Genomic DNA, 21,410 nt, shown 5'->3' with positions numbered 1-21,410 from the left:
AATATTTTTGTGATTTTCAGGTTCACTTTGTTGGTGGTAAAACGTGATAATATCTGAACCTTTATCGATAATTAGTAAAGGAAAAAGTAACACCTTGGTAGATTGATTGTGATTTGTTAATCATTAATATGAACGTATAAAGGAAAAAGGAAATTATTATAAGATAAAGAAAATAATGAGTGACTTAACTGATGTCACACGTGAGAAGACATGTTGAGAGAGATATTCCACGTCGGGGAAGTAAAACCTTGCCCGTCAATTTATAATTTCTTGTGTTTCTTCAATAATTTTCAATTGATTTTGATGGAGAATACATGGAATAGTTTAAAATTGATGGAAAATTGAAATTTTAAAAACAAATCAACCGTTGAACCCGCATGTTTAAATTATTGATCTTATGTGGACAAGGTTTAAGGATGAGAGGATCTATCTCAGTATCTCCCTTAACGAAGTACATGAGATATGAGTCGATCATTCTTCATGTTAGATTACAACAAAGAAAATACATAATGTATATGATGATCCAGTCTTACTTATTGTAGATAGAACAATGATCAGTACATACACCTAGAATCTCAACCCAAAAAAGCACGTATATATCAAAATGGTGACAGGCACCTGACCACTCCATATCACATAAAAGTAGTATGGTGCTTAAAATATTTGGTCTCAAACTAAATTGATAGGGGTTAAGAAATATGATGACGTGGGCACTAAAATCATCCTTCAATCTGCGAGGCTCGCGTTAGCTCCATCCAGAATCTCGGTCAAATTATTAGTGATGTGAACATGTGTGTGTTTCTTCTAACCAAAAAAAAACAACATGTACGTGTTCTACTAGGAGTGATCACTCCAGCATCACACATTGTTAGGAAGACCAGCACTAACACAAAGACATTTTCAGTGATCAAAGTCATGACTATTTGAAAAAGGGGTTTTTTTTTTTTTTGGAGCACTAGATTGTAGTAAATCTTTTATTTATATAGGAGGTGCCTTATTACCTTGAAAAAAATTAGAGCATTCAACCCAAAATTATTTAATAATGAATAAAGAGGCTCAAGCCAAACACATGGATATTGGACAACTCATATTGAGTGATGTTTAATTAGCACGTGTACATGGTTACTCAGCGTAACACATGTGAGTAAACATGCTCTGATACCATGAAGGAAATTAAATCATCCAACCCAAAATCAATTGACAATGAGCGAAGAGACCCAATACCATATGAAAGACTATAATTTCCTTGTATGTAATAACACACCACATTCTTTATGCCTCACATTTTAGAAGAACTAAAAATGAAGAGTGCTGTTATTTGCACACCTTTTTTTTTCTTTTTGCACACATTTTCTCACTTCACACATCTACACTCCTCCCACAATTGAATTTTCTCATACACACACCCCTCTCAATTACCATAATATCCATATTTTATCCATTTCACAATTAATAAAAATAAAAAATAAAACACACCCAGGCCCTCCCCCCTTCACCCGAACCTCAGCCTCTCTCTCTCTCTCTCTCTCTCTCTCTCTCTCTCTCTCTCTCCCTTCTAAACATCCACTTAAAAAAAAAAATTTGCAGGTTCGACAGGGCTTGAGCTTTCCGGCGATTTCTTGCGGGTGTGGGTGGTTGGCCAATAAGGGGAGTTCTAGGGAGTGATGGCCGGCCTTTGGGGAGTATTTTTCGACCGGTGGGGTGATTGGTGGTGGCCGGAGGAGGTAGTGGTGATGTCGGGATGGTTGTGTGCGCATGGAGACTAGCGGTGGAGGTTGAGTTGGGGAGTCGGGGAAGAGAGACCTTGCCGGACTATGAATTGTAGAGAGAGAGTGAGGGGCTGGGGTTGGGTTTTGGGAAGAGAGAAAGAGGAAGGGATGGGGGTGGGGTGGTCAGCGGGGTTCTAGGGTGGGGGGGTGCTGTGACGGGGAGAAAGAGGGAAGGAGAGATGGGTAGAGAGAGGGAAGGAGAGATGGGTAGAGAGAGGGTTTTGGGTGTTTTTTGTTATTTCACAAATTAAATTTTTGGGGTGTGTAAAAAGAAAAAAGAAAAAAAAAAGAAGTGTAAATAGCAGCACTCAAAATGAAATTATGCATAAAATTCGTAGAAGTCAAATAGCATTTCTAACTAATTTCATTTTGTTCTTATTTGACACAAAACAATAAACTAAGAGACTTAATTGAGACGTTAAAATTTAGATAGTTAATTAAAACTAACAGTTGAACTTGTTTAGATGATTAAGAAAAATGAGAGGATCCATCTCCCTTAAGGAGTACACGATATGAATTTATTCTTCATTGATACTACAACCAAGAAATACATGCATAAGATCATCTTCCTTAATGTATTACTAATCATTCCACTTATAGCAATTGTAGTCTTCGGTCTCGTTGTGTAACTTGCATGCCGCATTTGGTTGTATACGCCAGAAACAATTAGTACAATCATAATCTCGACCCCAAACATATATATCAAAATGGTGAAATACACCAGGCCATTCAAAACTACAGAAAAAGAGTGTGGTGCCAATAATATTTGGTCGAAAATCAAATTCCCAGCTCTCAGAGAAGGGGATGGTGTGGACACCAAGATCATCATCCCTAGATTTACAATGAACGGTGAGGGTCGATTTTTTTCCACCAAGATTTTCACTCAAATTATTTGTAATGTGAACATGTGTTCTTTTTGGAATGATTCCCCCTCCAGCATCACACATAGTTAGGAACACCACGAGAAGCACTAACAGCAATACATCTCTAGCGATCAAAGCCATGACTATTTGAATTTCTTTTGCCGGTGTGGCCGGGGGTTTGGTTTGGAGCTTACGGTGCATGCAGTCTATGTCTTGTCCTGTATATATTTATATAATTATATAGTAGCTAGGTTCTCTATTCCCTCACATTTAATAGTGCCAGATTTTTTTATTCTCTTTTTTTTTTTTTTCAGAATGCATGCATTTTATTAGATACGTATATACTAGGATTTTCTACTATATCTATTGTCTCACATTTAATAGTGCCAGATTTTCTACTTAAACATCCTAAGGTGGTTTGGTAAGACAAATAAGTTTGAGCAAGTCACGACATGAAATTTCGGCCAATTAAGATAAAAATTTAATTTTGTTAAAGAGGCCCATCAGGCTCCTTCTGTTGAGGTATACGTACCTTATCTTAAATATGATGAGGTATGTCTTGTGGAATCCACTTCGTATTGTAATTCGATGATCGAAATCTATACAAAGATCACCCTTGAAAAACATTAGGTAAATCGGAAACCATTAAGACATTTAATTATGGTAGAATAAATAGATGAACATAGTGATTCCGTAAACGCGCGTACACTTGAAATGATGGCCCTTTAATGGTCAAACGATTTTCGATTTGTCTAATTTTTTGCAAGGATGATCGATCCTTGTATAGAAACTAAGAAAATAGACAGTTTCGATCATCAAATTATAATGCGGAGTGGGTCCCACAAACCATACCTCGTAATGTTTAAGATGAGTTATACCTCAACAGAAGAGGTCTGATAGGCCCATAATTCACTTTTGCCAATTATAGAGACTATTTGAACTTTTCTTTTTCTGTTTTTCTATATCCCCTCACTATCGATCTTCAACTTATCTCTTTTCATTCTCCTAACCTCAACTTTAACCCTAATGTTTGGTAACTAAAGATTACCGCCATGGTCCTGGCCTAAAAACAAAAAAACAAAAAAAAGATTACCGCCATGGGCATTTCATTTGATCATTAGGAGTAGTTCGTTCTTTTTTTCTCAACGCGCACCCTCTTTATATGGAAAAATTTGATCCATTCATGCTTGCTTTAGCACTGGAAAAATTGAGATATGACAGGTGAATCGAAATTGCCTTCAATTCCATTTGATTCTTTTTTTTCTGTAGCCGGAGGCTGTAATATCCTTTCACATGTCAGCTCCTTCAATTTTTTTTTTTTTTGGTTAAAGAAAGGTGGGTAATAAGTTTGGGAGTGACAGCAGGGTCACTCCAAATTACATACTTATGAAGATAATTTCATAGAAGTCAAATGGAGATTTCTAAGGAAAATTTTATTTTGTTCTAATTTGACACATTCAAAAAAAAAAAAAAAAAAACTTAAAAGACAAAATTGGGACAAATTAAAGTTTAGGTACTTAACTAAAATATCCACAACACAATCAAGAACACCCCAGGGACAAAATCAACCGTTGAATTTGTTTAATGATTAAAACATTGAGAGGATCCATGAGTACATGATATGAGTGTATTCTTCATTATAGATTATAACAACAAAGAAATACATGCATAATATTGATCCTCTTCCTTAATGTTGATGAAACAACTAGCTCTTCCACTTATAGCAATTATGGTCTTGGGTCTCCTTGTTTAACTTGCATACGGCATTCGGTTGTATACGCCAGAAACAATCAGTACACCCATAATCTCGATCAAAAACGTATATATCAAAATAGTGAGATGCACCGGGCCACTCCATATTACAGAAAAATAGTGTAGTGCCAATAATATTTGGTCGAAAACTAAATTCATAGGAGTCCTGAAAGGGGATGTTGTGGACACCAAGATCATCATTCCCTGATTTACAATGAACGGTGAGGGTCGATTTATTTCCACCATGAGCCTCACTCAAATTGTTAGTGATGTGAACATGTGTTCTACTAGGAATGAGCCATCCAGCATCACACATAGTTAGGAATACCAGAAGCAACACTAACAGCAATACATTTCTAGCGATCAAAGCCATGACTATTTGAATCTATTTTGGTTGGTGTGGAATAATGGCCATGGGGTGCAGTATGTCTGTTATTTATATATATAGTAGCTTCACATTAATAGTGCTATATTTTCAATTATTTCTGTTGTCTCACATGGATCCGGATCCGTCTTGGATTTTCTACTAATTAAGGTACAATTAATTGTGTGCCTTAATAACATGGAAATCCATATATAGGTAAAAAAATTAAAATTAAAATTAAAATCCAAATCCAAATTTGATATATATATATATATATATGTCAATTAAAATATCTAATTATTCCCAAAAAAAAATTAAAATATTTAATTTGATTAAATACCGCCAGCTCATTCACTTTTTAATTGCTCATAATTCTTCGATGAAAAATAAAAGTAGGTCAACGGTTTAGTAGAAAATCATTTCATTAGCCCTAGAAATATATCTCCTCTATATAAACCACCTCTCCTCCTCTCCATTGCATTCCTCGGAATTCATTCTCTCAAAACCAACCCTAATTTTTTTTCTCTCTCATTGAATAGCAAGCAATCATGCAGATCTTTGTGAAAACCTAACCGCCAATTGTTGGATCATCACTTGCGCCATACATATATATGTTAAAAACACTTTGCAGTTGTGAGTTGTGGCCTTGATTTAAATTTTATGATCAGCATAATTGCAATGTTGTCAAGATTCAACTTTCTTATCGCGGTTATGAACAAGCCAATTAGCCACAAGGCTTGATTGCGAAGGAGACCCATGATTCACGGGATTGTTTGCTCCTGCAGATTGAATTAATTAGCAATGTTATTCAATCACCACATAGTCTAGTCTACCACATAATACACAACATTTAATTAATTAATTAACGTAGCCAATTAATTTTATTTAAATAATTTTTGTTCTTTTTTAATTAATTAATGCGCACATTCAGAAAAAATGTGGTCTAACAATATTGTTAACATTGGAAGAAATAAAACTTTAAATAAATGATTATAAAGTTCAGTTTTGGGCTCTCACTACTTTTAAGACCCAGATCCTTTTTTTGTGTTTGAAGGAGGCCCAGTTTATACCAAACCGGCCCTTTTTTTCCCTTCTCTGTCTCTCTCCCACTCCCTTTCTCATTTCTCTCATTTCAAACTCAGCACCATTCTCTCTCTTCACCGTCACTCTCTCTCTCCTCGATGCATCGCCATCCGGCCATGGATGGTGGTGAGACCCACCTCCCCATGCTCGCCTCTTCCTCCTCTTTCTTCTCATTGCCTCTAATTGTCCATCCAGTCATCGACGGCGACAGAACGACGCGAAACCCGAGAGTTAACTCCGGCGAAGATCTGCTTCTTCCGGCCATGACGAGACAACGGACCTATCGCGTTTTGTTCCTCTCGTTGTTCTGAACATGGCGGTACCCTCCAATCGCCCATCCACCCAGCCATGGCGGCAAATATACGGTGGAGGAGGTTCGTTGTATTTGATGCAGCGGCTCCGGAAAGTTGGCTTCGAGTCTTCTCGGCGGAGGATTCGACTCGGCCACATTGAAAACGCCTCTTCAAGAGCCTGGTACTGGTTTCTTGTAGTCACTGAACCTCTTGGGCTCTTATTGCAATTTTGAATATATGTATGTGTGGATTGCAATAATTCAAATTGATTTTGATAAAAGTATGTATTAATTGGGTTGGCAATTTCTTGCAGAAAAGAGTGGAGAGGCGCTTTCATTAGTGCAGAATGAACTTCCAGCAAGTTCAGAGCCCTTGAAATCCAAGTCAACAAAATCTGAAAGACAGGCCTTGCAGGAGGCTCAACGTGCTGCAAAAGCTGCTGCTAGAGGTTTGAGAGTGATATTTTTACCCCATTATTTTGGATTTGTAGCTGCCACTATTGTTTGATTAATGTGTGTTCTAGACTCTGTGAAAATCAAATTGTTACAATTAATTAATGTGTGTTCTAGATATGTCATATTTTGTATTTTGTATTTCTTTTGCTCGAACTCATTTGTATGTGCTATGATTTCTTAAAGTTCAATTGCAACTTCCCAGTGGAACTATCGAATTACTTGTTCATTGCATTTTGGCGAATAAGTTATAACTAGAGATTAAACGAAGCCTAACCATATGTTAGCTATGAATTACTTATCTGTTTCTTATCTTTTGCATTGCAAGATATTATCAGTTGCACTTCATACCTACAAGTCAATAAGTGTGCAGATGATCCTACAATTCGGATAAAAATGATTCAATAAGTGGCAAATAGTGAAAAAATTTTGTTTGGGTGGTAAATGCACACACCCCCAATAGTCTGGGTGATAAATGTGCAAATTTCTCTTTAAAAAAAAAAAACAAAACTAAAATTGACCTATGCTAACACTGTTTCGGGGATCTTAAGCATTCATATAAAGATAAATTGTAATTATATTTTATATTTTTGTAAAATGTGGGTGGGAATTGGGAAATTATGTACGAGGTGGTAATTAGAGTCGGTCGAAATTGCCTACCGGTAACATTCTTGTACACATAATGAACGGTGAAACAAAAGAAGAAAGAGTCATGGTATCCCTCCTCCTGATGAGTGGATTAAGCTAAATGTTAATGGGAGCAAAACTAGGCCTCTTGGTTCGATTAGCGCTGGAGGCGTTTTAAGAAATTGTAATGGTTGTTGGGTTTCATGGCTTTGCTGCCAATCTTGGTGGAGGTGAGATTATATCTGGCTGTGCTGTTCATTTGGTGCTCCATATTGATTGTCTAAATCACCCTCTTGGTTCTTTGATTGCTTCTTGCCAAGATCTCCTCAAAAGGGACCGGACTTGTTGCTTATCTCATATCTACAGGGAAATAAAGCATATTGCATGCATGGACTTGCTGCTTTTGGTCATACTCTAGAGCTGGGGCTACAAATTTTCGATCATTCCCCTTCTTGGTGTGCTCAGTTTATTTTTAAAGATTCTATCGGCCTCTTTCGCAGGCGTTTTGTTTCTAGCTAGTTAATTAGCTTTTGTTTTCTGGGCCTTTGGCCCTCCTTCCTACCAAAAAAAAAAAAAAGAGAAGAAAGAGTGATGCCACAAATTAATTCCATTATTTCATCCATTTAAGAGTTTGGTTTTATAATAATATAGATAGACTAAAAAAAAAAAAAAAAGGAAGACTTAGAGTTCAGTCCATTTTATGAGTTTTTCTTAGACTAAAACCGGTAGTGATTTAGGGTTTTTAATTAAGTCATTTTTTTTTTCTTCTTTAATAGCTTTATATTAGGTTTTAACTTTAAAATTTTGGGCTATACAAAGCCCACTCAACACCTTAAGAAGGGAAATAGCCTTCAAATCACGGAAGGACTTATTATGAATTAAAATGATTTTTTTTATAAATTAAAATGACTTTATTATGAATTAAAATGATTTTCTTATAAATTATTATGAATTAAAAGGATTTTTTTATAAATTTTAAAACACTCTCGGTCTCCATCTAAAAATTGTTTTTCAAAAGTATGTAAGCCTAATTATCTCTAAAAAAAATTAAGGAACAATAAATAATATATAAGAAAGATGGTTTGAAAAAAAATATATATATAATAAAAAAGTTTTTTTACACTTTACCCACCTGAACTTTGGGCTCGATCTCACTTTACCACCTAAAAAAAAAGGCTTATTTACTATTTCACCCCGTAAAAGTAACTTATAATCTAACTTCACCCCCTAAGGTTTATTTTGTATCACATTACCCCCTGAAACTAATTCTCGTTTATCACTGTACTCACTTCTTATTTTTACAAACTTTGGAAACTAATTAAAAATAGCGCCAGACTCAAAAAAATACACGAAAAATTCATACGGACTCATCTTGACTAATACTAATTTATTATGGGGTCAAATTACCAATTTTTCATTCGAGTGTTTCCAAAAAATTAAAATACTCTAGACTCTTTAGAAATTCATAGGATAATCTCTCGAACTCCAAAAAAATATGATGTTACACCGTTGGTCTTCTAAACAATAACACTACCTTTTTTGGGAACACTTGCAACCTAAAAGACCTCTCGGTCTCAGAGGGAAATAAATTTCCCTCTATAAAATAAATTCTAGAATTTCTGTAAAATCTCGGAAGAATTCTTTAAAACAGGTTTTTGGTAATTTCCAAAATATTTTTGAGAATTCAACTGAGACTTTACAAAAATTTTAGAATTTTTATAGATGAAAATTTATTTTAATTTTCTAGAAACTCTCAGAGAGCAAATTAGTAATTTGACCCCATAGTAAATTAGAATTAGTCAAGACGAATCCGTATGAATTTTCCGTGTATTTTTCTGAGTTCGGAGCTATTTTTAATTAATTTCTAAAGTTTGTAAAAGTAAGAAGTAGGCAAAATAATATACGAGAACTAATAGTTTCAAGGGATAATGTGATACAACCTTAGGGGGTGAAGTTAGATTAGAAGTTACTTTCAGGGGGCAAACTAGTAAATAAGCTTAAAAAAATGTGCTAATTTACCACATGAATTAAAAATATGTTGTAATGTACCACATCTAGCTCATTTTGTTTACATTTTTATTAAAAATGAGGGTGTTATGGTATTTTTCAAGTTCCTATTGTTAGAAAAAAAAAATGCTTTTCACTTTATCTGCTTTGACATAATAGAAAATTGACTTGAAAAAATCAAAACACCCTTATTTTAAACTGAAGTTTAGATGGAATGAGCCCAAGGTGCATGGTGCATTGCAACAAAATTTTAATTCATGTGGTAAATTGATACAATTTGTTTTTTAGGTGGTGAAATGAAATCGAGCTCAAAATTTAGATGGATAAAATGTAATAAAGCCTAATAAAAAAAAGAGATGCAACAAAAAGAAAAGCAGAAAGTGTAACGAAAAATGGTTAAGATTATAGGATTATGATGGGTAAAAGGGTTCAGTATCTTTGAATCCAAAGCAAACCCAATTATTGTTTTTCTACATAATGACATATATATGAAAAATTGCAGCAAATTAACAAGATTTGGCCTTGGGTTAATTAGCCATATATCTAGGCTTTCAGTCCTCCTGAATATTTTTGGTATCACTTTGGGGGGTGACCCACCTATAGAAAAGGTCATCATGGCCAGAGCCTTGTTTGAATCCATGCAAGCCATCTCTCGTAGCTGTCCAGTGGCACTCCCTTGAACATCTATCGGTGAGATCCCGATCAGCTCTATAGATGTCAAATGTTCCTGATCCGCCTTGCCAATTAAATCCGCAGAAGTAAAGCGTCGTTTGCCAGAAATTAACGCGAAAGTTCCAACGATAAGGAGTATGATTGGGTATGACATGAATCCCAAGATCATCATCCTTGGATTTACAGTGAACAGTGAGGGGTAGCCCATCATCCAAGTTGTTGTGTATGAAGACCTCTGTTTTGAAAGGTACGTAATCGTTCATGCTTGGTTCTGTGCTTGGTTCTGTGCTCGTCACAAATGTAAGTGCCTCCCATGAAGCAATGAACAAGGGAAGCAACAAGACTTGGCTGCGAAATAAAACCATGGTTCACAGGATTGTAATAAACTCCTGCAGATTGAGTTGATTAACAAGGACTAGTAGGTTATATATATAACCTCTTATATTGTATTCTTATGGCATTATATTAATTGTTTTTTTTTTTTATTTGAATATAGGAAAAGACCAATACTGGACCCTCTCCGTTACAGATTACAACTAGTACTAGTCAATATTAGAAATTATAAATAACTTGTTATATCCTCTGAAATAAGGTTGGGGATTTAGCATTAATACCTGTGCAAAATCAATGCATTTGCTTAATTTGTTGATATGATATTTAAATTCAAAACTATATCCGTTTCAGGCTTCCATTTATTATGTTTTCAATATACAACCTAAATATATTTAACTGAAGCGTAATATCATCATGCTTATATTGTTGAGAAAAATCCCACATTGAAAATATGAGGGTCTGCGCTAGTGGTTTATAAGGGTTTGGGATACTCTTCCTATTGCCAATTGGTTTTGTATGGATGCTTTTTTGGGCAAGAGAAATTTCATTAGATTAAAGTGAAAAATTACAAAGGATTGGCTTAATAAGTTAGGTTTGAAGAAAACTGGACGGTATATCCTTTGAAGAGATAAAGAGTACATGGTCCAGTTTCACAAGCCATACTTAGTAGACGCATTCTACCACAAGTTACAAAAATCCAAGGAAACCCCAAAGAAAAAGACAGCAAATACCAAATACACCAAAGGCCCAACAAACACAAGAAAGACCCAACTAAAAGAAAAACAAAAGACAAAAACAACAGAAAAACCCTAGCCATAAAGGCTGCCGTCGCCGCAGAACGATGGTAACCAACTGCAAAAAGAAACAACTTGGGAGAATGGGGGGTGAGACACGCATGTCAAAAAGACTCGCATAATCCACTGGTTACGTAAGTGAATTTCACTTTTAATAAGCAGCTGCAAGGATCAGACAAGGAGAATCGAATAGAAATGTTGGGGTAGGAGCAGATCAAGGGCTTCACTTGAGGGTAAAAGAAATAAAAAAGAAAGGGGAAAAGGAGGGAAGTAATGGATGTAGGGGAAAGAAAGGGTACCAGATCTATGGTTTCAAAAGAGGCTTGGTTGATAAGGCAAATGGAGGAAAAACATACAATGAAATAAAGAGGAAGTACTACAAAGTAGACAAGGCTCCTAAGTCTGAGCATAGCTCAAATAGATCACCACAGAATTGGTGAAGAAACTCTCACAAGAAGGAGAGGAAACTCTCACAGAGGAGAGGAAAACACTCTCACAAAGGAGAGGAGAACACTCCCGCAGAGGAGAGGGAGGCGCAGGCGGGGGAGGCTGCAAAACCTAGGAGAGAAAAGAGAGAGTCAACTCTCATTGGAACGAAGGAACCCTCAATTTGGGTGGATTCAATCAAGCATTTATATGTTGGGATGGATGCCTACACTACTTCATGATATCAGAGCAGGTTATTCACGTGATGTGCCTAACGGCCACACATGCTCTCACGTCACTCAATTAAATTGTCCACGTGTTAGGCTTAAATAACGCCACAAGTGCGGGGGCGTGTTGAGAGAAATCCAAAATTGCAAATATAATAGTCTTGCTAGTGGCTTATAAAGGTTTGAGCTATATTTCTCATTGCCAATTGGTTTTGGGATGGATGCCTAGATTTCTTCATATATGATCTCGATCAATAGAGAGTGTTGTTTCATTGAGGCAGCCCTTTCCTTATTAATTATGTGGGTATCAAGATAGAAAATGAAATGAAAACGATTGCATTTGAGCATCCATCTAGAGTTTCGGAGAAGAAACACCTATATAAAATTTAACCAAGAAAAACAAATAAAATGAAAATAAAAGCAATAACATATATATGGTAAAACAATGCAATCCACAATTTATTGGATTTAATTCATGCTTCAAGTAATTTGTTCACCATTTTTTTACCATCAATATTGGTGGTTTGCCCCAACTAAACCTAAGTTCCTCCTCTTGAGATATTTACAGTGGACGGTGAGGTCTAGCCTTTCACCTAATAACTTGTGGATAAATTAAGACCACTGTTTTTTAAGGTATGACAATGTCTTCTCTCAATCTCATCCTTCTTGGTAATTCTGTGCTCGTCACAAGACTCACAAACGTAAGTGCCTCCCATGTAGCAATGACCATTAACGCAAACAACAAACCGTGATTACGAAATGGACCCATGTTTCATAGGATTTCTATGCTGCTGCAGATTGATCGAATTGATTAACAAGGACCAGTGGCCGGGTTATATAACCTCTTATATTGCATTTCTATGTTTTTAATTGATTTAAGGAAAAGACTAGTACTGGATCCTCTCCTTTACTGACTTTAACCACTACTAGTCCAAGTGTGCTAAAAATGTATAATATTAGAAATTATAAGCAACTTGTTATACAATTTTGTTAAGAAAAAAAATCTTATAAAATCAACACCCTCGATCTTAAGTAGGGTTGTGGATTTAGCAATAATGGCTGTGTCATTTTTATATATATGCACTCACATTAGATGAAACTAAATCTAGTGGCAATAGCACTTATCTATAAAAAATAATAATAATAATAATTAAAAAAATAAGAAAAAGGAAAATCCAAACATATATTTGAGCATCCATAGAGATTTGGGCAAGAAGAAGATCCATGTTTGGATCCCCTCTCCCTAGATAAAAGAGAAAAAGAAAAATTAATCCTGATAATGTGTCACAAATCAGAGAAAAGTTCAAGATTAATCATGAATGCAAATATATATTTATATAGGTAAAACAATGCGATCCAGTTTATTGGTGCTCATGCACAAAACGCATCAATTATTGATACAAGTTTACATGATATTGATTTGGGATTCAAATAATTAATTTGTTCACCATTTTTTTGCCCTCATTTTGGTGGTTTCCCCAACTAAAGTTAAGATCCTTCCTTTGAGATAGGGACTGATCTATTAGTTGGCTGGGCTGTAGCCCAACTGATTTTTCATTTTTGCTTTGTAATTTTGGCCCTAATTTTATTTTAGCCCACCCATGATCCATCTCCAACCCCCACCCCACATATCAGCCTAATATCACGATCTGCTGCTCCACTGCTCCGCTCTTAGACTCTTTCACTTCAGTCTTCAGCAGTTCAGCGACATGACCTCTTCAGAGCAACCAATCAATTTGCTCATCTAATTTTCTTCACTAACCTACTCCTCACTTCTCTTCAGAGTTCACTCATATAAGACAATTAGTTGAAACAAATGTGTCAAAATTTGATCACTTGATTAATAGATTGATTTGTTTAGTGTTGACGATCTTCCTGTTTCTACGGCAACACCAAAATGAGTATTTTCAACGATGAAAATTATTAAATATTGACTTCGGAACAAAATAGAGAATGACTTTCTTACATATTGTATGAATATTCACATTGAGAAATAATTTCTTAATAGTATTGATTTAGAGACAGTTATTAATTATTTCTACGCTTTGAAAAAATATAGGTCAAAATTTATATAGGTTGTGTTTTGTATTTGCATTGCATCGATCTTTATTTATTGTTTTGTTGTTTTTTTTTTTTTTTTTCATGTATGGATTTGTATTTTTATTTTGTTGGCTTTATAGATCTCATACGTTCCTGATGCGTCTTGCCAATTCAAGCCGCAGAAGAAAAGCGTTGTTCCTAAGAAGCTAACACGGAATCTCCATTCATAAGTGTTTGCATTAATTCGGTATGACATGAGTTCTCAGATCATCGTCTTTGGATTTACAATGGACCGTGAGGTCCAGCCCGGGACCTAAGTTGTTGTAAATGACCACCACTGTGTTGTGCGGACTTATGACAACGTCATCTTTGGATCCTATGCTTGGTTCTGTGCTTGCCACAATATATGTGCTTCCCATGAGGCAATGAACAATGCAAGCAACCAGGCTTGATTGAGAAAGAGAGTACCCATGATCAATTGATGATCAGTACAGGATTGTATGCTCTTGCAGATTTTGGATTGATTAATAAGGACTAGTGGGTTATTCCTAGGTTTATATATTCAAATAAATGCAGAAGACACAATTAATTATGAGAGCGAATTGCCAAATTAAGGTATTAATTAAATTGGGGTTAATTAATTGGTAATCTATGCACTTCTATATAATAAGGAGCTGGATCCTCTCTCCTTTACAGATTTTAATCATTAAGGCTTTGGCTACTTTTTTCTTGCAATAATTCAATATTGGGCACATTACAACCAACTTATGTAGAAACTAGGAGTTCAAATCTTCTTTACCCAACCCTCTGTCTCCTACCTATATCATTTTATGAAAAAATTAAATAGTATTAGAAAACAAGAGAGAATGAAAAAGAGAGTGAGGGAGCGGAAGAAAAATTATTGGGTATAACCGATATATATACCGCTACGTGGTGTAATCAATTCAACGTGTAAGGGTATTATTGAATGATATGTTTATATTTGTAGGGTATAGTATTAATAACATCCACTCATATTATGACACATAGATTTATTATACCACATGGTAGTGTATCGATTATATAGAATAATTTCTCAAGGGGAAGACAGCATAGGGGCTCTAACAAAGGGTTTTGGGTGTTTTTTTTTTATTTTTTATTTTTTGTTTTCTAATTATTTTTTGTTTTTAACTACAGTAGTAAAATTGGATTTTTTTTTATTTGGGGGGTATTTGAACTTGGACATTCTCAACATTGAGGAGATAGACACCACTATATAGTCTATATTAAGTGCTAGTTGGTGGTAAAATTGAAAGTTTTAAGAAAAAAAAAAAAAATTAGAGCCTCGGTGTCTAAAACCAACTTGGGGGACCATAGAATTCCACTTTTCGTTTTTTTTGCAATGAATTTTTTGCAATTCACATCGGTTGGAAGACTTTATAGGCATGGACTGTGGTTGTACATGCATCCAATCCAGGGCTTGCTTGTGTTGGCAGTTCCCAAACAAAAATGCACGGCACAAGAAGAAAGAGTACATGTACATGTTTGTTATAAAGACACAATTTTGACATTTCTGTTTTTGAAGGATTCATTTTCAGTGGTGGTGCATTTGCAAGTTTAAAACGTAAATAATTGGGAAGGTAGTAAATCATTTGCATTATTTCTAAGCAATTAATACTTTTATTTTTTTAAGGTAAAGACTTAATGGGGGATATAAAAGCGTGACATATTTAGCAAAAAAGTTTTAGGTAGATGTGTACAATAGGTTGAGCTGGATAGAGCTTGACACGAGCCCAGCCCATTTAAGATCAGCCAGTCCAGATTTTAGGTGGGTCGGACCAATTAAGCATGGCTCCAAGCCTCGAACCCTTAGGTCGAGGTAATTTGTCAAAGATTTTGAGCCCATTAATAGACTCAACCTGAGCCATGAGCCCAAACCATTTCAATTCTATGTTCAATTAATAATAATTTGGGGGGGGGGGGGGGGGGGGTTAGACCACCCAAAACCACTGAGTTGACCACTCCCTTAATTTTTTGCCCATTTTGCCCCTGCTTTAAAAAAAAAACTAAGTTTTCCAATTTTGGCCAGCCACCTCTCTCCGCCGCCGGCGCAACCCCACCCCCTCCCCATCGCCGGCACGACCCACCCACCTCGATCTCCCCTCCTCTCTTCCCTCTCTCTTCCCTCTCTCTGCCTCCCTCCCTCATCGGACCACCATGGGTGGCCGGCGCAACCCCACCCCTCTGAGCCGCCGACACGACCCCACCCCTCCCATCGCTGGTCGATCCTACCCCTCCCCATCGCCAACGCGACCCACCCACGCCACCCCCCCCCCCTGATCGGGGGTCGCGCCGGCTACCCATGGTGGTCCGGTGAGGGAAGGAGGCAGATAGAGGGAATAAGGCAGAGAGAGGGAAGAGAGAGAGAGAAGGGAGATCAGGGTGGGTGGGTCGCACCGGCGATGGGGAGGGGTGGGGTTGACCGGCAAAGGGGAGGGGTGGGGTCGCGCCGGCGGTGGGGAGGGGTAGCCGGCCAAAATTGGAGAAATGAGTTTTTTTTTTTTAATGTAGGGGCAAAATGGGCAAAAAATTGTGGGGGTGGTCAACTTAGTGTTTTTGGGTGGTCTGAATAGCCCCCCCCCCCCCCCCCCCCAATAATTTTGCTGTAGTTGGGGTTTGATAATGGTTAAACTAGAGAGAAAGAAAAATGGTCATTTGGCCAAGTTAAAATAGCTCAAATTTTATTCCAAAGCTACAAGATGCATGCACCAAAATACATGATGGTGCGTTTATGGATCTTTGTAGTCACATACCTATGTGAATATCTATTTATTTATAATATGCTCTCTATTTAAAAGGAAAGAAAATATCAGATTGAGTGTAACTAGAGTCTTCTGTGTAGCCAGAAGCACCTGTTGTTGTCACGGTCCAAAAGCAGAGTCTTCGGCACCTGTTCTTGTCTCTTTTGGCAACAAACATGTCAAAGGTTTTCGATATAACACTCGAGTTGTCCTCATAACTTAAATTGCAGAAGAAAAGTGTAGTTTCCTCAATGTTCACTCTAAAATCCCAATCATATGCCTGGCCATTGGTGATAACATGAACCCCCAAGTCATCATCTCCGGATTTACAATGAACAGTGAGGTTTTTACCATCAATTGTATTTTCAATGCTGACAATGGTTTTCGGTGGGAATATGACCACATCTTCTCCCAAGCCTACTTGGGTTCTGGCAGCGATGGTTGGCACCTCCCACAAAACAATGAACAACGCAACCAACAAAACATATTTTTCGAACATGTACATGTTTAACAAAGGTGAAAATATTCAAAATAAGAACCAAATAATAAGAATGGCCGGAACAGGAAAAAACTCCTTATTAGACAATGATGCTTAAAATATAATGATTACAAGGCTCTTATTTATAGAGCTATAAACAATAAACAATAGTTGGAAAATTATTGAGAATGTAAAAGTTACAAATTAACCTAAATGTATCCGAATAAAAACATTAATGTTAGAATCACCAAGACCATGTGTCAATACAATGTAACTTAGTTGTTAGAAAAAAATGAGATTTGGAGTGAGCCCAACTATGGATAAATGAAACACTACCAGATCGTTTAGTCAAAAAGTAAATTAGTTAATTATTTTGGTGGGTACGGTGTAGCCATACTCAATGCAAGAATCATGACAAATTCTTTTAAAATCCAAATCTAAAATTAGTTAACAAAACAAAGTGGGTTTTAGATCTCTTATTAAAAACACTATTCATTCAGGATCCTATTCCCTCTGAAAATGCTAACTTTTGAGATTTAGGTGCGTACTTTGCACCACGTGGTGATCTTACAGTCATAGACAATAATTTTTCGAGATTTTGAACTTAGAAATTAATCAATCTTAAAATGACAAATTAAGGACAAAGCCATTTTTAAAACCCTTGCTTGATAAACCTCATAACTGCCAATAAGTTTCGTCCATAAATATCCTAAGATTACAAATTTATAGTAGACGGAAAGAGAAGGGAGCTAAACAGAAATAGAAAGCAATCCCATCCCCTCCGTTATAAAAATCCATACAAAATCCAAATAATAAAGACTCTTTGTCTACCAAATCCAAGTAATTTCATCATGGCCACTATAATAAGGATCTCATTGTAATAGAAATTGTACCACCACCACCATTCACAATGCCTACTCCAACCCACATTTTCTTGTGTCTTCTTGCACTGTGCTTCACTAGAACATTATCAACATTTGAAGAACATACCAGTAATTTAGCCACTGTTCATGTTCTCAGTGCCTTGCCTAAGAACTCGATCAGAGCCCATGAACATCGATTGCAGCTCGGACAATACAAAGTTAGGAAAACACACATTGAGTGTTGGCAAAGAGTACCAATGGAATGTCAAAGAAAAAGCTATATATTACTGCTCAGCATCGTGGGGTAGATTTCTTGCATCCTGGCATGCATTTGATCCCCAAAGAGATAAGGACAATGGATCTATTTTTTGGCAGGTGAAAGAGAAAGGGTTCTTTCTTAGCCGGGATAATTCGACTTGGGTGAAAAACTGAGCGCCTGTTTGGTATCTTACTCAAATTGTTTTTTCAAAAATTAAGATTTTTTTTTTTTAAATGTGAGTTTTCAAAATCAATTTTTAAAATTTGAAAACGTGTTTGGAATGAAATTTGAAAACAATTTTTAAATTTAAAAAATGATGACAGCTAAGAAAGAAGGAAGTGTAAAAAAAAAAAAAAAAAAAAAAAACGATGTTTTATTATTTTTAAAAAGAGGCATGTTTTTTAATTTTTTTTTCTAAAAATTATTTTTTAAAATAGTCTACCAAACACGTTTTCTTTATTAAAACTTATTTTTTGTTTTTGAAAAAAAAAATAGTTTTTTAATAGAATACCAAACAGGCTTTGAAAGTGGTTTACCGAATAATCTTTATGTTTTCATCTGCTCAAAATCCTTTTCTATACGTTGTAGTGATTCACTTTTCTGATGATGCAACATATAAATATGGCAGTGATGGAATTTTCAATAAATAAAAAGAATGCATAAAACTTATCATATCCAATTACATGTTTAATTTTTCTCCTAGAGGATATCCAGTTACATGTTTTATATTTTAGGGATTAATACCATTTTGCTCCCCCGACTATTACACTTGTATCAGTTTGCTCCCCAGACTTCTAATTTGGAAAATTAAGGACTCTGACTTTTTCAATTTTGCCAATTGAGGTTCTTTTGTCAATTTACACATTTTTTATCCAAATCTTTGAGGGCAAAATGGTCCCTTCCAATTAGATCTTATCATTTTTTCCTCATGCATCATTTTTCCTCTTTTATTTCTTGCTAAATTTTGCTTGATCATCTCGACATTTTAGATGAAAAATGTATAAATTGACGGAATAACCTTAATTGGCAAAATTGAAAAAGTCAGGGTCCTTAATTTTCCAAATTAGAAGTCTGGGGAGCAAACTGATACATGTGTAATAGTCTGGGGAGCAAAATGACATTAATCCCTATATTTTATTATTTTGACTGGCGTACATGAAATTTGAACTCAAAACATTCTCCTATAAAGAGGACACTGAAGTGTATTCACTAAACCAAATTTTCAATGACTAACGGCTATCCAATTATATGTTTAACTAATATATTGATTGATCCATATTTTGCTGAAATACTGAGACCACACATAAAAATGAAATCAAACAAGTAGCTGCCGTTTTTTGTAATCCTCAGTTAATAAAATTATTTGACAGACAAATCAATTATATAAGGGTGCTGCTATTTAAATCCAATTTTTTTATTAGTAGTCCAAAAAATTTAATGAAATATTAATTTTCAATTTTATCTTAATGTAAATGGACAATTAAAGACAAATATTTAATTTTTTTTTAAATAATTAACTTAAAGAATACTCAACACCACCGGTACGTATACCCAACAGCTCTGTATACTAACATCTGCACTCATCTCTCCAACATCTCTGTACACCTCCCCTCTTTAAGAAAATCCTAAACCCCACTAAACTAACATTGATATATATCAAGGCAACAGATCCCTCTTGGCAAGAGTTCCCTGCAAGAGGCAGCGGATGTCACGTACCATATACTTACGAGGAGAGCGAAAGACTAATTTCCAATCTTCCTGATGAGTTGTCAATCCAAATTATTGCTAGACTTCCTCGAATTTGCTACATCAATATTACACTGGTATCACGGAAGTGGAAGGAAACTATTATTAGCTCTGAGCTATTTAAATTGAGAAAAAGAACATGGCCGAACTGAAGAATGACTGTATTTGTTGACTAAAATTGAACAGGAAAAACTTTGTGGCATGCTTTTGGCCCCCTATCAATAAAATGGCAGAGGCTACCTCAGATGCCCAACGTAATTTATGAAGAAGAATCTAGTAAAGGCTTGATGATAATACAAATTGCAGGGGCGGCGGCTGCAGGGGATGAATCCGGTGGTGATGTCGTTGGGGTTGGGAGGTGGTGATGGTGTTGGTGTTGGTGCTGGGTTTGAGTGTGTTTGTTAGGTGTGTTTAGTAGAATTGTTGGGTATGATATTGAGTTTAGTTGTTGGATTTTAGTAAGGATCGATAGTTTAGGAAAACATGTCAGGTATACGTACTAATAAGTTTTAACATTTTAAAAAATAAAGGTGGGTGTAAAGAGTATGTTGGGGCTATTGATAAAAAATGTTGGATCCAAATAGCGGCACCCATTATATAATGTGATCATGGATGTCATGGTCTACATTTGGACTGCCTGATCGCCACAAGGTATTTGTATAAGGGTATTTTGGTCTGAAAAATACAAAAGGGTCATTATAGTTATTTTTAGGGCTAGGGGTCAAAAAAGTTTAATGGATATTTAAAAGGGTTATTGAATAAAATTTCTCAAAAAATAATGCAATTAGGATATCTGAAAAGATATTTTCTTCTGTGTTAAGTTTCCAAAAAGGTTTCTCCATTCAAATCACTCTTTCGTTGTCTGCAATCAAATCACTGATCTCCTTTGATACAAGGATAAAATTCTTGGTTTCATTGTAATTGTAATTGGCTTATAAATAGGCGTCTGTCAACACACACAACCCTAAAAAACCATTGATTGTGTTAGTCGGTCACAAAAATGTTTGTTACCAAATCCAAAAAATAAATTAAGACCCTTTTTCTACTAAATCAAAATAATAAATATCCTTTTTCTTTTGGCCAGTGTAAGAAAGACCTCATTGTTATAGAAGTTGTAACACCACCACCATCACAAATTCACAATGCCTTCTCGCACCCACATTTTCTTGTGTCTTCTTGCACTGTCTTTCACAAGAACACTATGAACGTATATTTGAAGAGCATGATAGTAATTCACACACTGTTCATATTCTCAATTCCCTGCCCAAGAATTCAGAGCCCATGAAAATCGAGTGCAAGTCGAAAAATACATATTTGGGTGTACACACGCTGAATGTTAAAGAAAAAGCTATATATTTCTGTGCAGCATGGTGAGATAGATTTATTGCAGCCTGGTATGCATTTTAGCCCCCCCCCAAGAGATAAGGACAATAGATATGTTTGAGAAATGTTATTCAATAACCCTTTTTAATATTCTCTAAATTTTTTTGAACTCTTATTCTCAAAACTAACAATAATGACTCTTCTATATTTTTTCAGACCAAAATACCCCTTTATGTGAAAATGTCGCCATAGTCCGCCA

General features: G+C 35.8%; 2 protein-coding genes across 2 annotated transcripts; both read right to left on the bottom strand.

Moving 5' to 3' along the window:
- Nucleotides 1-9,761: 9,761 nt before the first annotated feature.
- LOC147293682 (S-protein homolog 6-like) lies at nt 9,762-10,247 on the bottom strand. Its single transcript, XM_086231112.1, has one exon. The coding sequence runs from the start codon at nt 10,245-10,247 to the stop codon at nt 9,762-9,764; it is 486 nt and encodes a 161-aa protein (XP_086087238.1).
- A 6,281-nt stretch (nt 10,248-16,528) lies between these two features.
- On the bottom strand, nt 16,529-16,987 carry LOC147293681 (S-protein homolog 6-like). Its single transcript, XM_086231111.1, has one exon. It carries the CDS (start codon nt 16,985-16,987, stop codon nt 16,529-16,531), a length of 459 nt encoding a protein of 152 aa, XP_086087237.1.
- Between the last annotated feature and the right edge of the window lie 4,423 nt (nt 16,988-21,410).

This window comes from Dryas octopetala, chromosome 2 (assembly GCF_963921425.1).
Source record: "Dryas octopetala chromosome 2, drDryOcto1.1, whole genome shotgun sequence".
Taxonomy (NCBI): domain Eukaryota; kingdom Viridiplantae; phylum Streptophyta; class Magnoliopsida; order Rosales; family Rosaceae; genus Dryas; species Dryas octopetala.
The sequence above is the reverse complement of the archived record's forward strand: the minus strand, read 5'-3'. Positions and strand labels throughout refer to the sequence as shown.